Source organism: Humulus lupulus, chromosome 3 (genome assembly GCF_963169125.1).
Source record: "Humulus lupulus chromosome 3, drHumLupu1.1, whole genome shotgun sequence".
In the NCBI taxonomy this organism is placed as follows: Eukaryota; Viridiplantae; Streptophyta; class Magnoliopsida; order Rosales; family Cannabaceae; genus Humulus; species Humulus lupulus.
The window spans coordinates 185,655,726-185,676,104 of record NC_084795.1 but is presented as its reverse complement, the minus strand read 5'-3'; the positions used below and the strand labels follow the sequence as shown (position 1 = coordinate 185,676,104).

Below are 20,379 nucleotides of genomic sequence, written 5' to 3'. Positions count from 1 at the left end.
TTTTCTCCACCAATCCAGGGTTTGCTTGAACTAGCTAACCACATTACATTTTTTGTTCTATAAATACGAGATTCATAGAAAAACAAAGGCATCGAACTTCTTATTGACTTAAGCATCGGAGTGTCTTTCTTGCAGGTAATCCCAACGAGTCAAAGGCGGTCTTCATCACCGGAATAGTGACATAGCATCGTCTACCGTTGGATCATACCTCCAGATATAGAAAGACAAATTGTTTTTTCAACACATATATACATAATAGTATAATGATTTCTCATTTTCTCTTTTGTAACTGAGACAGGACTGGAGAACCTTAATTATATATGTCTATAGGTCTGGCTTTTACGATGTACAAAATCCATGGTGAATTCTTATAGGTCAACTTTATTTGTTTTGACCTATAAGAACTCAAAACAAATAAAATTGTTTTCATATAAATATATATATATATATTATTTTTCGACTTGTTCAAAGAAAATTTATATTTATATCAATAACTAGATACAGCCCGAAAATCTATTTTATAGAAGTATAGAGATGATTAGGTAACTAATGACGATTACTTTCATGTTTGTATATATATATATATATGATGCTAATTAATCTCACTTATTTCATAGAAGGTATTATAGTCAAGTCGAGATCTGAAATTAATTAAGTAACGCCAGCAGATCGACCATATTACAAGTTACAATAACAGAAAGCAATTAATAGAATGCTAGCTTTAACTCCTACTCCTCCTCCTCCTCCTTTCATTTCAACCAATATCGTCGGATGGCCTTTGGAGGACCCCATTCGCCATGAAGACCAAAACTACTTCTTTCGGGACATAGCTACTTCTTCAGACCCTGATCAGTACTCACTATTATTTCTTAATAATTACTTCCCCGCTCCACCACCACCGTCCGATCAAGATCATCATCATCATCGGTTTGAAGTTGATCTCTCTACCACGCCATCCTCATCCACAACCATTACCATTAACACTACTACTGATCTCACCATGGTCAAGAAGAAGCTTAATCACAATGCTAGTGAGCGTGATCGAAGAAAGAAAGTCAACCATATGTATTCGGCTCTTCGTGCCCTACTTCCAATTTCGGATCATACGGTACAATTAACTTCCAAATTGGATTATATAGTATATATTCATTTCAGTTAAAACTTTTGATGACCCTTGCCCTCGTTATTAGTTAATTTGACTCATCATTTAATGTAATTAGTACAAAATTATTAATACTAATATGTAATGTTTTCTTTATTACTCGATCAGAAAAAATTGAGCATTCCGGCCACAGTGTCTCGTGTGCTAAAATACGTACCAGAGCTACAGGAAGAAATCGAGGGACTAGTTCATATGAAGAAAGAGCTATTGTCAAGAATTAAATCAAGGCAGCAAGGGAATACTACTACTGATCAAGAAATTAACAAAATTAAAAGCACAGCTCCAAACTCATTATCTTCTATTTCAGCAACTCAACTCAGTGATAAAGAAGTTGCAGTTCAAATCTCCACATATAAACTCCACAACAACCTCTTGTCTCAAATGTTGCATAATTTGGAAAATGATGGCCTTTCATTACTCCACGCCTCTTCATTTGAGTCCTTTGGAGGAAGGCTCTTCCATAATTTACATCTTCAGGTTTTTTTTTTTTCCTACGTATATTGTATATATTTTTCAATTATTAAATATCGATTGATCTATATATGATTGATATCTATGTGCTACTAACACATTTCTTTTTATATATATTTCAATCTCAAAATATATTCAGGTAGAAGGATCTTATTGTATGGAAAGTGGGACTACTTTAGATAAAAAGCTTTTGTCTTTTCATGACAATAAGGAGAAGTTATTGATTATGTAATAATTAATTTAGACTTCTGATGAGATAGGGATCGAGCGTGTTATTTTGAAGCTATTGGAAATGTAATCAGAAGTATTAATTTGTAATATTAGTTAGTCTGTTAGCTTTGACTTTTATGCTTTGTTAGAAGCCGTTATATTATGTTAAAAAGTTGTTTAGTTTGTTAGTTTTCTAACTATGCTCTTGTATCTTCTCCTAGAAATAAAGCTCCTCGCTAAACTTTTTCATTAAGAGTTTTAGTTCCTTTCTTACAATGCCTGTATGATATTATTGTTAGAATATTTATCGCTTACATTAATGTTTTAAATTGTTTTATTAAAATATAGATTATAAATAGTTTTTTCACGATTTAACCTGTTGACCCAGATTTTGGTCAACTGACACGCAGTCAGAATATGTTTGATATGAATGAATGTGTAGAGAAGAACGTAATGACAAAAAGTAATAACAACACGATGTTTTTATAGTGGTTCGGCCCCAGGATCTGGTAATAACCTACGTCCACTTAAACTGTTATTGATATAAGAATCAAAGGAGTGATCAAAGAACAAGGGTTCAATGAGTTTCACTAACCTCTGAAGAACAATACAATATCACTAGAAGAATTACTCTAATATCAAATGATTCAAAAGCCAAAAGTCCCCTCCTTGAGCTATCTTTTGCTATTTATAGGCTCAAGGGGGATTACAAAAGATTGTTACAGATATTCTTTCCTGAATAATCGGATACTCAGGAGATTGTGTGAGTTAAATTCGGGATTTACAAAGATCTTCTCAGTAATGTTGCTTTGTATGCGGAACCATCGACCAGACTGGTCGCAGGTAAGACTGTGCTGCTTACTGCTTCTAATGCGTCTTCTGGTCGATACCCTAGTAGAGTTCTTCCAGGTGTCAGCCACGCGTCCAGGGATCACTTGCCACGTCATCAATGCTAATTTTTTGGATAACATTTGCCCCCCAAGTTTATTTATCACGAGCAATAAATAAACTTTTGAGCGAACGACTCTTCGGTAACCCCACCATACGTGTCAGAACCCTTCGTGTGTTCTTGGAAAAAGTAACCTACTTCTGTCTAATCATGACTTTTCGGTTCCCCAGTAATAATTCGACGGCCATTCCGCTTCCCCCTACTTCGAAAAAGGGAAACTGATGATTACACCTTTTCAATGCTACAGAGAAACTTATATAATACCTTCGAAATCTTCCTTTTCTCTTTACGCACGCCATTGTCCTCACAAGAAACCCTAAAAACCAGAGCTTTAACCTTCTCCGGAGACCGTTCTTCTGCATTTTCAAGATTCAGTCCGAGAGTTCCTTGACCTCCAAAGACCCTTTTTCCATCTCCACGATCATTTTCTTGGTAAGTTTTCGAATATTTATGCTTCAAATTTTCATGGTGCATGCTTCTGTATGTTGACTGTTTGAGTTCATCTGCTTCTGGTTTGAGACGCTTGTGAGTAGAATGTTTTACGAGTTAGTTTAATAGTTAGGATCATACTTTTAGGACGTAATATCGAGGTAAAAATTCGATCTTTAGGCTAGTTGGAAAATAAGTTTTTCCTGCCATAAGGGGAGTTGAAAAAGCTTTCTTGAAATTTTTTTTTACTTTCACCCTTTGATCCGTCTTTCAAACTGTTCGTGCGGAAAATTTAGCTTTTTGTTAGAATGCTGTTGTATAAAATCTTGGCTTTTATACTCGACCAGTGTTATTCTAAAAAGCCTTTAAAAATTCTTCATCCTCACCTCCCCATTTTTCTGTTTGCAGACATTGATGCCAGATTTGTGGGGAGGTGAACCGCCCATCGACGACGATCTTCTCGCCCAGCTACTCGAAGGCGAAGAACAACTGGCCGCCCTAATCCACGAGATTCCCTTTTCTCGATCCTCATCTAGACCTCGTCCTTCTCCTCCTCAAATGGCCCGTTCCAAATCCGTAGGCAAGAAAAGACCTGAATCTAATAATAGCCCAAACCTTCCTGCCCAGCCTGATTCGCAGGCTAGGGCTCCCTCGACCAGTGGTCGAGACACTCCTGTTCCTGACCCTAACATCCAAGTTAGAGCCTGCCCTCGGCATCATAACTTGCCTGATGTCGAGTGGTATACTTCCCTAACCAGCGTAGTGACCCTTCGGATGGTTGCTAACTATTTAAGGAAGTATCCCCTCACAGGGGTCACCATCAAACTTCCTGCCGCAGACCAAAGGGCTAACCTTCCCGGAGGTGTATACAGCGCCTGGTCTCGGTATCACATAGAGGCGGGGGCTTTCCTCCCTCTACATCCTTTTTATCAGGGGGTGGCGAATTATTTCGATGTCGCCCCCTTCCAAATTACTCCAAACGGATATAGAATGCTGGCCGCACTCTATATCTTGTACAAACTTAAAAAATGGTCGGAACCTACTCCCCACGAGGTCAATTATCTTTTCGACCTTAAATCCAATCCGCAACAATATGGAACGGGTTTCTTCCACTTCTGTCACCAGGAAACAAACCGGACATTCCTGAGTGACACTACGCAGATATTGAACGTGGGGCAGTACAGTAAGGAGTACTTCCTTACTCCGGACATAACCAGCAACAACCTTGCCTTCGCCCAAGGAGGTAAGTACCATCTTTGACTGGTCCATACTTTTAATCAAGGAGTTTCCTTTCATTTTTCTCAAACTGCACTTTGTCTTTCAGGCCCATGGTTACGTCCGACCCCAACACCAGACATGGTGTTGAGGTCCAATAGACTGGCCAGGATGACAGACGCAGAAAAAAGCATCAAGTCCCTTGTTACCGATGAAAACTTGAGGCTGTCTGGCCTCCTGGCTCCTCGCTATGAAACAAGAGGGTCCGTCGTAGATGATGCCACTGCCGAGAGGGTTCCCGAGCAGCAACCTCCCGTGTCTCCTCTCCGAAGGAGGCCAACGGGGGTTACAATCAGGGAACCCACGAGTAATCCTTCCGCAGAAAGGCCTTCTGCTCCCCAAGGTAAGGGGAAACAAAAGGCCAAAGAGCCAGTTTTGGATCTGGGGGAATCCTCTGATGAGAACGGTAAAATTATTTTTCTTTTACATATACTCCAAATCTAGGGCCAGACTTCTTCATGCCAGATAGTGAGTGTGTGACTAATAGGGTCAATAGTATAGCGACCAGTAGTTGTAGCTCGGGTACTAACTTTGTGACCTTCTTTTTTGTTTTGATAGAGAGTCTTCATCTGCTTTTATCTTTACCCTTTGCATGTTTTTACTTGTGTGAAGATATGGCCACTCCCAACGTCTTTGACTTATACCAGGCTGAGGAGGAAGAGGAAGTTCCTCAGCTTCGGAGGAAGTCGTCATGGAGCAGACTGGCGAGACGAGCCAGGGTCCTGCAAAAAAGAGTCGAACAGAAGACCCTCCTAGAGGCGTGCCTGTTGGGCAAACTTCTGCTCATCCTCCGGCCCCTGCTGAGAAGGAGACTCCCCCTGCCCCAATGAACCCTCCTCCAGCTGCGCCCAGAATGGAACAAGACAAACGGGAGGAAACTCTTGGGGCCAAACTCTCGAGCTATGCCATACGAGCAGCCAAAGACCGCATTGCGTATATCGGGAAAAACGACCGTTTCAAGGATGCAATGGTTGAGGCAGAAAATATGACGGTCGACCTAATCCTGAACAGGACCTTGAATGAAATATCCAGCGTAAGTACTTCTTTAATCTTTTTGGCCTCAGTCTTTTAGTCTTTGCCACAGGTTCTAACTTTTACCCTCTGTTCTCAGGCATTGCTGTCTGCCACCACTGCTCGCACCCGCACCCAAGCTACCATCGAGCAGGCTAGGGCAAAGGCCATTGAGAGGTATCAGGTGAAAGCAGCCGAGGAGCTTTCGGCTGCAGAGGCCAGGCATACTAAGGAGTTGGAGGCGATAGTTCTACAGAGGGATGCTGCGGTGACCAAGTTGTCGGAGGCTGAAGCTGCAAAGGAGGCTGCGGTAAAGTCGAGGCAGGAGTATCAAGATGCCAGCCGAACCCATCTTCGCGAAGTCAGGAGATTGGAAGAGGTGCTTAAGCCCAAGGACAAGGCCATCGCCACTCTTGAGGGCAAAGTAAAGCAACTGGAGCTTGACAACTCCAAAAATCTGGAAAGGTACAAGAGGACGACGCTCCGATGTTTCTACAACTTCTGGAAACACAATCAGGGAGCCAACTTCAGCTATCTTTTAGATGATATCAGAGCTGCCGAGCTGGCTCGTTGCACTGCCCAACTGGCTAAAGAGGAGGCAAGAGCAAGAATCCCTGCTTCCCCAAGCATCGCTGGCGTAGAGGAAGAAGGGGCTGCTGAGGATGCTGTCACCCAGAATGCTGCTAAGGATCCTCCTACTTCCAATGCCTCTTAAGCTTTTTCATTTATTTTTTCTTTTGATTACAGGACCCACGGGTCGTTATGTAAGGACAATATTTTCATTTTAAACTTTGCTGCACGGGCAGTAAATCTTTTTCTTTTACTTGAACAATTACATCCAAGCAGTGATGCTTGTGCTGTAAAAGATTGCATGATGCTATAACATTTTCATTTATTATAACATTTGTCCGTATGACGAACTTAGCATAGTACTTTGGCATGATTTAACAAAATATAAATTTTCAAAAATACTCTAAGTACCGTAGCATGCTTTCACTCATTTTTTTCATGCGTTTACATACCTCATGGTACGCTTTGCTATCAATGTGCCTTATATGCCCCCCAAGTGATCGAGGAGCTTTAGGTCCTTGGTCACTTTCCTTGACCACGACTTGTTCGAACATTTCTGCTCGGGTGAAAAAGTAATACTCGTAATACAGCAAAACAACACACGTAATGAACAAATACTTGTAAATATAAATTCACAAAGGTTGGCAAGAATGACTGGTTGCGCACAGTCCCTTATAATCTCGTATTGAAAATGGACTAAACATGTCTTTACGAGCGATTCTGAAATAGAATCTTACAAATAGGAGCGATTAGCCATATAGCGTGGCTAACCCTCTTTGCTAAATTTGTAAAAAGAAAATTAATACAAGCTAGTCCTTTAAGAAGAACTGTTCATTGATAATACTTGCACAGGTGTTCTCCATTCCAATAACGCGGAACGAGATCTTCGTTTAAGCGTGCAAGTTTGTAGGTGCCCGGATGAAGGACTTCTTCAATTTGGTAAGGTCCTTCCCAATTAGGTCTGAGCACTCCAGCAGTAGGGTCGCGGGTATTTAAGAAAACTCGTCGTAGCACCAAGTCTCCGACGTTGAATTTTCTTTCTTTAACTTTGGAGTTAAAGTACCGGGCGACTTTTTGTTGGTATGCAGCAACTCGGAGTTGGGCCTTCTCCCGTATCTCGTCAATCGGGTCTAGGGATTCCATCATCAGTTGGCTGTTCTGGTTCTGGTCGTATGTTAGACGTCGATGCGAGGGGGGATCTAATTCGACAGGCAACATTGCCTCATATCCATAGGCTAAGGAAAATGGGGTATGTCCTGTCGCTGTTCAGTGAGACGTTCTATACGACCAGAGGACTTCAGGCAATTGCTCTGGCCACGCTCCCTTAGCTTCTTCAAGCCTCTTCTTCAGGGTGTCTTTAAGGGTTTTATTCATGGCTTCGACCTGCATATTTGCCTGGGGGTGCGCAACTGAAGACAAGCTTCTCATGAATCCATGTCTTTCGCAGAAATCGGTGAATAAATCGCTGTCAAATTGGGTTCCGTTGTCTGAAACTATCTTTCTAGGTAGGCCATATCTACAGACAATGTTCTTGATAACAAAGTCAAGAACTTTTTTGGTCGTGATGGTTGCGAGTGGTTCAGCTTCGGCCCATTTGGTGAAGTAATCGACTGCTACGACTGCGTACCTTACTCCGCCTTTCCCTGTAGGTAGGGATCCAATCAAATCTATTCCCCATACTGCAAAAGGCCACGGACTTTGCATCTGTTTCAATTCGTTTGGAGCTGCTCGTGGAATCTTGGAGAATCTTTGACATTTATCACATCTTCGTACAAACCCCATCGAATCCTCGTTCATAGTTGGCCAGAAGTAGCCTTGTCTCAGAATCTTCTTTGCCAAACTCTGCCCCCCAGCGTGATCCCCGCAGAAGCCTTCACGCACCTCTTTCATGAGTTCCTTAGCTTTTTCAGGTGTAACGCACCTGAGTAGTGGCATTGAATATCCTCTTCGGTACATAACACCATCGACCAGTATGTACCTAGCGGCTCGCCTTTGTAGAGTTCTGGCTTTGTTTCTATCTGTTGGTAGCGAACCATCTGTCAGATACTCCAAATAAGGTGCCATCCATGTATCTTCCATTCGAATCTCCATACTGGATTCGGCCGCTTGTATGCTTGGCTTACTCAGTCTTTCTACTGGCACAATGTTCAAAGTGTCAACATCCTTCACGCTTGCGAGTTTGGCTAAGGCATCTGCATTTGAATTCTGATCTCGCAGAATTTGCTAGAGGGTGTATTTAGTGAACTGGGCTAGCAGGTCTTTTGTTTTATTTAAGTAGGCCACCATTTTTAAGCCTCACGCTTGATATTCTCCTAGGACCTGATTCACCACCAGCTGTGAATCACTATAGATATCGAGCGTCTTTATGCTCATATCCTTTGCCATTCTCAATCCAGCGAGGAGTGCTTCATACTCAGCTTCGTTATTTGACGCGGTGAAGTCGAACCTGATGGCGCAGTGAAATCGATGGCCTTCCGACGTTATCAATATCACTCCCACTCCAGCGTGGGATTCGTTGGATGAACCATCTGCGAATAACTTCCACGAAGGAGCTTTGTCTTGAGGCTCAGGCGCTTTAGGCTGTTCTCACTGTTCGCTGTCCGGGAGTTCGGTGAACTCTGCAATAAGGTCGGCCAATACTTGTCCCTTGACTGCTGCTCGCGGTGAATAAGTTATGTCGAACTGCCCTAATTCGACTGCCCATTTTAATAATCGCCTAGCCGCCTCTGGTTTTTGGAGGACTTGCCGAAGGGGCTGGTCAGTTAGAACTGTAATAGGATGGGCTTGAAAGTAGGGGTGCAACTTTCTAGAGGCCAGGATTAAGCAATATGCTAACCTCTCGATTGGAGGATATCTCAATTCTGCCCCGATCAGTCTCTTGCTAACATAGTAGACTGCTTTTTGTACGCCTTCCTCCTCTCGCACTAGTACCGCGCTAGCAGCAACTTCAGTAATCGCCAGGTAAATAAACAAAGTTTCTCCTTTGATTGGCTTTGATAAGATGGGAGGTTGTGCCATATGGGCTTTCAAGGCCTGGAAAGCTTGCTCGCAGTCTCCTGTCCATTCGAACTTCTTATTTCCTCTAAGTAGATTGAAAAAAGGGACACACTTGTCTGTTGATTTCGAAATAAATCTGCTTAGGGCTACGATTCTCCCAGTCAAACTTTGTACATCTTTGATCCTTTCTGGTGATTTCATGTCGATCAGGGCTTTTATCTTGTCGGGGTTAGCCTCGATTCCTCTTGAATTTACAATAAACCCCAAAAATTTCCCTGATCCAACTCCGAAGGAACATTTGAGGGGATTTAACTTCATCTGGTATTTTTTTAATACATCAAAGCACTTTTGTAAATCCCTCACATGTCCTTCTGCCTTCTTAGACTTTACCAGCATGTCGTCCACGTATACCTCCATGTTTACTCCGATCAGCTCCTTAAACATGTGGTTGACTAGCCGTTGGTAAGTCGCACCTGCGTTTTTCAGTCCGAAGGGCATTACTTTGTAACAGTATAAGCCCGTATCGGTCCGAAAGCTGGTGTGATCCTCGTCAGGGGGATGCATGCTAATCTGGTTGTAGCCGGAATATGCATCCATGAATGAGAGGATCTCGTGCCCTGCAGTTGCATCGACCAGATGGTCGATCCTTGGGAGTGGGAAGCAGTCTTTTGGGCAGGCTTTATTGAGGTCTGTAAAATCCACGCAGGTCCGCCACTTGCCGTTAGGCTTGGGAACCAGCACTGGATTGGAGACCCACGATGGATAAAATGCCACCCTGATGAACCCATTCTCCTTTAGTCTTTCGACTTCTTCTTTTAAGGCTCTCGATCTATCTTTATCGAGCAGCCTTCTCTTTTGTTGCACGGGTGGAAAGGTCTTGTCTATATTTAGGACGTGGCTGATTACTGCAGGATCTATCCCAGCCATGTCTTTATGCAACCAGGTGAAAACCTACTAGTTCTTTCGCAAAAATTCCACCAGTGCGTGCTTCGTGGTAGGCTCTAAGTTTTTCCCAACCTTTACGACTCTGGTCGGGTCTTCTTTGTCGAGTTGGACCTCCTCCAGGTCCTCGACGGGTCCAACGTTTTCTTCAAAACCACCAAAGCGAGGATCTAAGTCTTTATCCTCACTTTGGGCAACACCCTATTTGGTGACTTCATCACCGGATTGGGCTTGTGTATCTATTGCCATCTGCAACCTATCTGAGGTAGTGCTCTTCGACGTTCCATTCTTTGCCTTTTTGATTGAGGCGTTGTAGCACTCCCTGGCTTCCCTCTGGTTCCCCAACACGCATCCTACCCCCGCGTCTATTGGGAACTTCATGGCCAAGTGCCACATAGAGATGACAGCCCGTAGATCAACCAATATAGGCCTTCCAATAACAGCATTGTACGCCGAAGGACAATCGACCACTACAAAAGTGGCGAGTAATGTCCTTGTTGCAGGCGCTGTACCTGTCGTTATTGGCAGTTTGATCAATCCGGCGGGGGCGAGTCCTTCTCCAGAGAAGTCGTATATCGTTTGGTTGCAGGGCTCCAAGTCCTTAATGGACAATTTCATGCGTTCCAGTGTTGATTTATACATGATATTCACTGAACTTCCTGTATCGACCAGTACCCTCTTCACCATCATGTTGGCCATCTGGATGTCCACGACCAGCGGATCGATATGTGGGAACTGGACATGTTGGGCATCGACTTCAGAGAAGGTTATCTCACCTTCCCCTGACCGAGCCTTTTTGGTGCACGGTCCTCCACAGTCATCATCTCGATGTCCTGGTCGTGGCGCAGAGTCCGAGCATATCGTTCCCTGGCCTTTCCGCTATTTCCCGTGAGATGCGGGCCTCCACAGATGGTTAAGAGTGTGCCAGTCATGGGGGCAGGCTGTAAGGGTTGTGAGCGCTGGCGCGTGGGCGCCTGCTCGTTGCTACCCGGAGCTTCTCGTTGGGAATTTCCCGAGGCCCGTACGTATCTTCTCAAGTGTCCTTGTCTAATAAGGAACTCGATTTCGTCCTTTAACTGGTTGCATTCATTGGTGTCATGTCTGTAGTCGTTATGATAACGACAGAACTTGGTAGTGTCTCTTTTCGAATGGGGCCAGGTTTTTCATAAGGCACACTAGAACTTGTGGCCTGATATACCTCTCCCCGAGACTCGACGAGGGCAGTGTAGTTAGTGAACCGAGGTTCATAACGATTACCCTTGGCTCGTTTATTGTCGGAGGTGGAAGGCTCGTTATACGGCCGTTTTCCACCATTCTTGCCATTGCCGTTGCCATTATGTTTAGAACCATTGGCAGCTTTGGCAGGTTCGGAAGCCTTCTTATCCTTGCTTGAGGGCTTTCCATCGTCAGCAATGGCTTCTTCGAGCTTGATGTAGCGATCAGCCCGGTCTAAAAATTCTTGGGTGGTTCTCACTCCTTCCTTTCGGAGACTTTTCCAGAGAGGTGAACGACGTGTAACTCCTGCGGTAATGGCCATCATTTTGCCTTCGTCCCCCACCGTTTTCGCTCCAGCTACCGCTCGCATAAAGCTCTGGATGTAGTCCTTTACTGATTCTCCATCCTGCTGGAAAATTTCAACCAGCTGGTTTGCTTCGATCGGATGCACACGACCTGCTTGCGAACAATTCCCAGGAAACTATGCTTGTGGGAGGGAACTTAAAAAACCATTCCTGCGCGGCTTCAGAAAGTGTTGCAGGAAAGATCCTGCACCGAGCGTCTTCAGACACTTTCTGAATGCCCATTTGAATTTCAAACTTGTTGACATGAGACACTGGGTCTCCATACCCGTCAAAGTTTGGGAGTGTAGGCATTTTGAACTTGCTTGGAGTTTCGGCGTTAGCTATCCTTTGCACGAAGGGAGTGCCTTTCCTCCTATCGTGATCGATATAAGATGTCCTTCCCCCAACCAGTTGTTGCACTGCTTGGTTGAGGGCGTCTATCTGGGCCTGTACAACGGCAGGAATCGCTGTGGCATCTGTTGCTGGGGGGACATTCTCGCCATGCCGCTCGCGATGATCGTTGAGTACGTCTCTCAAATCTTCGTCTCTTCTTCGCTGCTCACTACCCCCGAGCCGGTTGAAGACATTATTTTTCCTGGGCTGCCCCCCAGCATCCCGTCTATCGGGTTGGTCGTCTTGAGGTACCTGGCTTCTGCCTTTACCTCTTTCTTCATTCCTTCGGCCAGCGTTTCCTTGCCTGAGTCAGCCTCATTATACCCATGGACATCTCTGAACCTTGATTGGCTATGGTGGGATTGGCTGTTCCCTCGATTTCCGTCCCTAGCTAAAACATTCCGAACGTTAGAGGGCGGCCTGCTCTAGTCGTGGTGTCCCCGTGCATTATCATGCCGTGGGGGACCCCGGACCGCAGAGCCTAACTGTAAGTCCCTCCTGTTACCAGGGGGATACTGACCTCTATTCGGTAGGTTTGGCTCATCTCCCCTACGGCGCCTAGGACTACGAGGCTGATGCTTGGCCCTATTCTGCCTCTGTTGCGAGGGATTGCCGCGACCAGCTTGGGATGGTGGCTGCGCCTCAGGGTCCAGCGGGACATCGTCATGGGGCACTTGCGGCTGCTCGGGCCTTTGTGGACTCGAAGGCTGGATCGGTGGGCTTGGATTAAGAACCCTCTGGGGTGGCCCATTGACAGGTTGATCAGGCTGTGAAACAGGTGCAGCCTGATTCCTTGTCAGCTGCATGGCCGCCTCGAGGGATGCCATGGCTTCGCTCTGGCGGCGGTCCATCTTCGCCTGCCTTTCACTTAGTTCCGCACGCTGCCGTTCAATCTCCTGCTGCTGCCGCGCCACAACTCCGGCAGTAGTCTCTTGACTGGCTTTCAGACTAGCCAGCTCCTCCTGCAACGCCCCCAGGGTACTCTTCAGCGTTGCATCATCCATTTCTTCCTCCTCAAAGTCCAGATGTGGTTCATCCTCTGCCACGCTTGCAGGGGGAGGAGGAGGTGGATTCGATGGCGCAGGAGTGGCCGCCTATCCAGCTTTCCTTCCAGTTTTCGCCATTAGTTTTCTCAGCAATGATAAATCAAGCTCTCAATGAAAGCACCAGAATGTTGACCCAGATTTTGGTCAACTGACACGGAGTCAGAATATGCTTGATATGAATGAATGTGTAGAGAAGAACGTAATGACAAAAATTAATAACAACACGATGTTTTTATAGTGGTTCGACCCCAGGATCTGGTAATAACCTACGTCCACTTAGACTCTTATTAATATGAGAATCAAAGGAGTGATCAAAGAACAAGGGTTCAATGAGTTTCACTAACCTCTGAAGAACAATACAATATCACTAGGAGAATTACTCTAATCTCAAATGATTCAAAAGCAAAAAGTCCCCTCCTTGAGCTATCTTTTTCTATTTATAGGCTCAAGGGGGATTACAAAAGATTGTTACAGATATTCTTTCCTGAATAATCAGATACTCAGGAGATTGTGTGAGTTAAATTCGGGATTTACAAAGATCTTCTCAGTAATGTTGCTTTGTATGCGGAACCATCGACCAGACTGGTCGCAGGTAAGACTGTGCTGCTTACTGCTTCTAATGCGTCTTCTGGTCGATACCCTAGCAGAGTTCTTCCAGGTGTCAGCCACGCGTCCAGGGATCACTTGCCACGTCATCAATGCTAATTTTTTGGATAACATAACCCATGTAATTTTAAGTAATCTGTGATTAATGGGATTAGCATCAATAATAGTCTGGTTGAAGTAGAATCGTTGGCTTTCTAGTAAACTGATGCCTTTCATGAGGAGGCAAAGTACAACTAGGGTTTTGTAGCTAGGTCCCCTCCTTAACTCTATAAATATGTATTGTCTCATCATAATTGTATGTTCTGAAAAACTACTTCAGAAATATAAATCGAGGGAGGAAGGCTTAGTAGATAGTATTGTATTTTCAATCCATATTATCTCAATAGAGCAATAAGGTATGTCTTTAATATCATTCAATTATTCAATCACTCATAGTGGTCTAAATTATATGCAATAAATTTTATGATGTTATATGAATTTCTAACAATTAGGCCTCTAATTTGTTCTTCACTTTCTCTCTTGATTCCTTTTGTATTTTTATCCTCTTGCGTCGTTCTTCTCAAGATTACTTTCTTCTCACCATGTCTACATTAAGCACCACTTCTGGTTCTAATGTCGAATCTCTTGCCCCTACCATGGCTTCCACCTTTGCTCTTCTCACAACCTCTGTTGTCAATAGATTTGTCGTTATTCTCAGCAAAACACAATCTTTTACTTACAGCTGCAAATACACTAGGAATTTTAATCATTAAATAGAACATTGTCGTTTTCATGTACAAATTATATTTGGAGTGATTCTTCTACCAATTATGTCGATATATGTCGCCACAAATGCTCACGACAAAGAGGCAGCAACCCCTTAATTTGTTCCTTATTTTCTCTCTTCCTCTCTAAGATTTCTTCACTTCTCTTTAAATCCCTACCATTTGTAACCCTTCATCGCCTTTCCCTCCCCCTTCTGCCTCCACCATCGTTCCTTGCTGTCCCTATCAATTACTGGCTCGCTTTCACTGCTATATCCCTCCCTCTTCCTAGCAAATAACACCTTTAATCTTGGTTCTTTTAGGATTGATTCAAATATAGAGCCTAAGTGATATTACACAAGTTAGGTGTAAATTTTGAAATTTTTTCAGGCAATGAAAAATTGTAACTTTGGGTCCAAAGTGATTCGTTGAGGTATTTAAGGATTCCTAAAAAGTTTGGGAGCATTTGGAGGTATTTAAGGCCACTTTTGACAAGTTTGACATGCCTAACTAGTAATGTGTCACCTCATTATAGGAGACGCGTTGACTAGATCTTAAAACATAGATGAAATGCAGCAAGCAACATGTTGCCTTTCGCCTGGAAGGTGACATGTCACCTATAGAAAGTCGACGCGTCACCTACGTAGTCTGTATAGTGTCACTTTTTAAGCTCTAAATGACATGTTTAAAAGTTTTAACCCTATTAGTTAGACTTAATGACGACACCTACACTATAAAAGGAATCTTTTAGAGTTTTGAAGCCTTGATCACACTTTCAATTCTCTCTCTATATATATATCTCAAAGATCACAAGTTTTCTCCAAGAAATTCATAAAGAAAGTGTTTGTCTTTTGAATTTCAAGGCTTATTCAATCCCCATTTCATTTCCTACTAGAATAAGCCTCAAACAACCATGAACAACTAGGAAATAGAGCATTTAGACAATGATACATCTCAAGAATCGGCCTTTGTCTTTTTCTCCATCATCAAAGAAGACTCAAGTGGTGTTTTATCTAGGGTTTGAAGAATTCAAGAAGATCAAAGGGTTTGTTCTACAACTAGTGTTTGCATTTCTTATATCTTATCTTTTATTGGACTCTTCCAAGAAGAATTTCGTGTAGACTCTTATTATATTGGTGGTGTAATCTCACTCTCCCCTAACATTCAAATTCTATATTCTTTAGTTTGCGATATTCTACTTCATTATGAAAGAATCTTTTTCAATTTGGGCATTGAAATTGATTACTGAAGATTTTGTTGGGCTTGATCGGTTTTATAGAACTAACTTTGTGCACTGGCAATATAAAATTAGGGTTTCTATATACAACCCTAAAATTTTGATCCCGCTAAGGAAAATGATAGTCAAGAGGCCATCAAGGAAAGGATGAAGCATGAGGAAGATGAACTAATTTGTTGGGCTCACATCCTTAATGCCCTCTCACATCGATAATATGATCTCTATACCAGCACCAAGTCTGCTAAAGAGATATTTTAGGTGTTGTTAAACAAATACAAAATAGAGGAAGAAGGTTCAAAGGAATTTCGTATTACATAATTCTTCCCCAAATTCACGGGTTGAAAATCATTGCGAATAAACTTGTTACCCTAAAAATTGTATTGCCGGAACAATTCTTTATTGGTGCCATTATAGCCAATACTCCATAAGAACGATGAGATTTCCTTGTATGGGATTCTCAAGTATTTGATAACTAAGGAGGAGTCCTGATCTAGAGATAAGAACATGGAAGAGTCTAATGGAGAGACTTTTAAAGACAATGTGGTGGCTAAACCTCCCAACAACAATAAGGAAAATGTGGTTAAGAAGCCCATAGGAAAAGGTAACAATCTCTTGGAACCTAAGAAGAATGAGGGTCAATTTAAGAGATCCAAATGACCTAGCTTTGTGTTTGGAAAGAGTGGCCCTTTTGCAAGAGATTGTAGGTTAAAGAAAACTTTAGCAGTAAAGCCAAGATGAATTCAACTGAAGAGGAATTAGTGGCTACAGTAAGTGAGATTAATGCCATCCATGGAAAGGTGAAAGGTTGGTGGTATGACACTTGTAAGACCATCCATGTAACATATGATAGGTCTCTCTTCAACACCCTTGATACTTAAAAAGATGGGCATGAAATCCAAATGGACTCTGAGAAGAGCTCCAAGGTTGAAGGCAAGGCAACAATTTATCTTTTCTTCACTTCCAGTAAGAAGAATCTACTCACAAATGTGTTATATGTATCAAACATGAGTAAAAACCTTATAAATGGTGAGTTGTTTGGCAAACCGAGAATCAAGGCGGTGTTTGAATCTAGCAAGCTTACTTTGTCTATGGAGAATGTATGGGAAAGGGTTATGCTTATGATGGCATGTACAAAATTTGTAATTCTATGGATGACGTGAACAATAACAATAAAGCTTCTAGTTGTTCTTGTTATATGCTTGACTGAAATTCAATTACTTTATGGCATGCTATATTTGCAATATAGGTTTTAGCACAATTTAAAGAACAATTAAATGTGGATTGATAAATTGTTATAATGTTGACATGATAAATGTGAGTTATGTGAAAAATCTAAAATTGTTAAGAAATCTTTTTCTAGCATTGATAGAAATTATAACATGTTAGTGAATTATGTGAATATATTGGAATGTTAACTAGACAAAGTTATTTTCATAGATGATTGCTCTAGGTTCACATATGTTTATTTGAATAAGATTAAAAATAAAACATTTTATGTGTTTAAAACATATAAACCATAAGTTGAAAATCAATGGGAAAGGAAAATAAAAGTATTAGAAGTGATAAAGGTGGTGAACAGTTTTCAAATGATTTCAGCATGTTTTTGTGAAGACCATGTTATAATATATGAATGTAACATCCTATGGTATGGCAAAAAAGAAAAAAAAAAGGATATTTCTTGAAATGATTAATGGTATGCTATTACATTCTAAATTCAATTTTAATTTGTAGGGTGAAGCCTTGTTATCTGTAGGTCATATAATTAATCGTATTTCTACGAAGATATACAATATATCTCCATATGAATTATGGAAAGGAAAGAAACCAAATATCATTTATCTTAAAGTGTGGGGGCTCAATGCATTTTGCAAGAGTATGGATCCTAAAAGGACCAAGTTGGGTCCAAGGGCTATAAGATGTGCGTTTGTTGGCTTTACCTCAAAGAGAAAAGCCTATAGATTGTTAGAATTAATGTAATAATTGAATCAAATGAGGTTGAGTTCTTTGACAACATGTTATTTGATAATTGTTAACGCGGTTCTTCGCCAACAGGTAATTTAAGAAAGGAAGAGAAAGGGATTAGTGCTAATAATGAACCGAAACAGATATATGATTGTAGAGTCCAAGAACTTTACTTAGCTAAGATAGATAATAGTATGATAGTATTTATAGCATTATCTTTGTTACTATGGATTTTTGGTTCAGACCGGGAATTATTTGGACACTCATAGTAGTAATTATAGATTTTCTAAGTTTAATCTATAGTTTAAGAATATTAAGTATAACCTAAGGTTTGATTAATGTGACTGATATTAAGGATTATATTTATTATACTATAAGGTTTAGATATCAACAAATAGGATTTTAAGCACGTGTTATGAATGGTGATTAAGGATTAAGTATTTTTTAGGATTAAATTTAATAAGGAGTAAAGTTTGAATCCCCTAAGGTTAGTCAGCAGCTTTGAATACGTTGAGGGCTTAGTCAAGGCTGTTTACCCCATTCAAACTTAGCTAAAAATGTGTAATTTCGTGTTTAATTAATCAGCGTATGCCGATATATCGCAGCTATAGGGGGCGATATATCGCAGCACGTAGATACGGAAAACACGAGACGATGCACGGGAGCCTCGGGCATACTGGCCCAGGCGATATATCGCCTACAGGGGGTGATATATCGCCTCCTTCAGCATATGTTCAATTGTTTTTGAATTCTTTTCCTTTCAGCCATTCAAACTCCTCCATAAGTCCAGCATCCTTTGAACGAGTCTTCAGCCTCTGCTGAACGATTATTCAAATGATTTTCACTTAAAAAGCCATTATTTTTATTCAAGTATAATCAAGATACTTTCATTCCAAAACTCTATAAATAGGACCTAGTACCCAGCCATTATTCACCTTTTACTCTAAGTTCAGAAGCTGCAAGTGCTAGGAGAGTGTGAGAGTTAAACACCTGGGTTTGGGAAATCATAAGCTTAAACATCATAAGCTTATCAAATACTTTGGGAAGTGAGGTTCTTTAGTATTTCGGTTGTGGTTAGATTGGTCTTGCAAAACTTTGAGGTAAACCTGAAACTCTATTTCATTGTTTCATGTTATGTTTTCCTTCTCTTAGTCTTCTACTCAGTCCCCTAACCTCATTCTTATTTTGGTTAGGGAATCCAAGTTCTTAAGCACATAAGTTGTGGTAAGCACATTTCTCAAGGGTTTAGTCTTCCTATTCATTTTTCATTTCTTCTTCTTCATAAGACTCACTCTTTCTCATATGGTTTTAGGAGTGTTCCAAAAGTCCCAACTCAGTCCATCATATCCCGGTAACTGGGGTAAGGAAAATAGGCTAGAATCTATATGTTTATGTTTATGTTATCTTATGTGTTATGTTATGATATGTTATGAATATGTTATGAATGTATGTATGTTTGTAGGCTTGGGCATATGACCCATATGACTAACAAGACCCCAAATGGGCTATGGGCATATGACCTACTTAGCTTGTAGGACCCCACTAATCCCATGGGCATATGCTTGTTTAGTCTATGGGACCCCAAGTAATAATGGCCATTATAATAAGTGTATTATGTGTTATGATATGTCTTTACGTTCTTATGAAATTATGTTTATGACTATGTGTTAGATTTTTCCTTGCTGGGCATTAGGCTCATTCCTTTCTGTTTATGTGCAGGAAATAAGCTTTAGAGGCGGAAAGATTCGTGACGCTTAGAGGATGTGTATCGATGGTGAATGGAGTCAAGGAGCCGAGCGTTATTCGATTCGAGGATGTAGTCTTGTATATGTTTTTATGGTTTTAAATGTATTTTCCGCATTTTCTATGTAACTCTTTTCACTTAAGTTATTTTTGTTTTAAAGACAATGGGTACCCATATCCTACTAAATTTTATGAAAGTAACCTTTGTTTCTATAAGTTTATAATAAATTATGGTATTTTCGCAAATGTATGTTTTAGTAAGACTTTGTATGTATAGTTCGATAATGGTCCAAGAGTCTAGATTAGTGGGTCTTAGGAAATGGAAAGGTGACTCAAGACACAGTTTTTAAGTGGTTCAAAGGTTAAAATCCTTCTACTCCACTAGTCAATATTATTGCTCTATTCTGGGTATATGATTACAGGATATTTCTTCTAAGAGATCATCCAACCCCTATCAACTCCCAGGGTCTCCATATTTATAGGAGAAGGCACCTGGGAGTTGGTAAGAAGGTCATCCCGTGACCTTCTTACCTATCATATCAACTCCGTGACATTCATGATTAATTCCTATACCTGACATATAAGTGTGGTCAAATCGATAGGTAAGGAGATAATGGGCCGCACGGCCCAACCCAGTCGTGGGTGTCTGAATACACACGTTCCTGCTGCGTGTCCGAGAAGTCAGGGGCATATCAGACACGTGATGTCTGATATATGCACGTTTACCTTGCGTGTGTTGACTTTACAAAGGGTCATAGCCCCCATATTCAGCTCGTACCACGAGCTGGATACTTAACTCAACCCTCGGCCTTCAGAGTCCAGGCTCAAGTCTTGGGCAATCTTGGCGAACCCTTGGGTTTCCTCGAGCTAAGGAGGTACGACCTTATGACGGAAGCTCCGATCTTGGGGATGTCCACAAGATAATCATGATTAGGCCGCAGCTCAGCTTGCTAATCAGCCCGTGGGAAAATCAAGGCGTACATCTGCCCCCCAAGCCCCATGCTCGTGGTATACCACGTCGTATAAGACCACAGTAGGGACTTTTAGGCTTCCCCATGAACTCTTCACATTCCA

General features: G+C 41.8%; 1 protein-coding gene across 1 annotated transcript; it reads left to right on the top strand.

Annotated features, from left to right (window-relative positions):
- Positions 1 to 631: 631 nt before the first annotated feature.
- On the top strand, positions 632 to 2,094 carry LOC133821462 (transcription factor ORG2-like). Its single transcript, XM_062253746.1, has 3 exons — positions 632 to 1,108; positions 1,271 to 1,639; positions 1,773 to 2,094. The coding sequence occupies exons 1-3, from the start codon at positions 713 to 715 to the stop codon at positions 1,863 to 1,865; spliced, it is 858 nt and encodes a 285-aa protein (XP_062109730.1). The 5' UTR covers positions 632 to 712; the 3' UTR covers positions 1,866 to 2,094.
- Positions 2,095 to 20,379: the final 18,285 nt, after the last annotated feature.

Bases quoted from the DNA above. Each gene is read 5' to 3' on its own strand.
- LOC133821462 (XM_062253746.1), top strand. From the start codon at position 713: ATGCTAGCTTTAACTCCTACTCCTCCTCCTCCTCCTTTCATTTCAACC. The intron at 1,109-1,270 runs GTACAATTAACT...TTACTCGATCAG, and splicing joins TTCCAATTTCGGATCATACG to AAAAAATTGAGCATTCCGGC. The intron at 1,640-1,772 runs GTTTTTTTTTTT...AAATATATTCAG, and splicing joins TCCATAATTTACATCTTCAG to GTAGAAGGATCTTATTGTAT.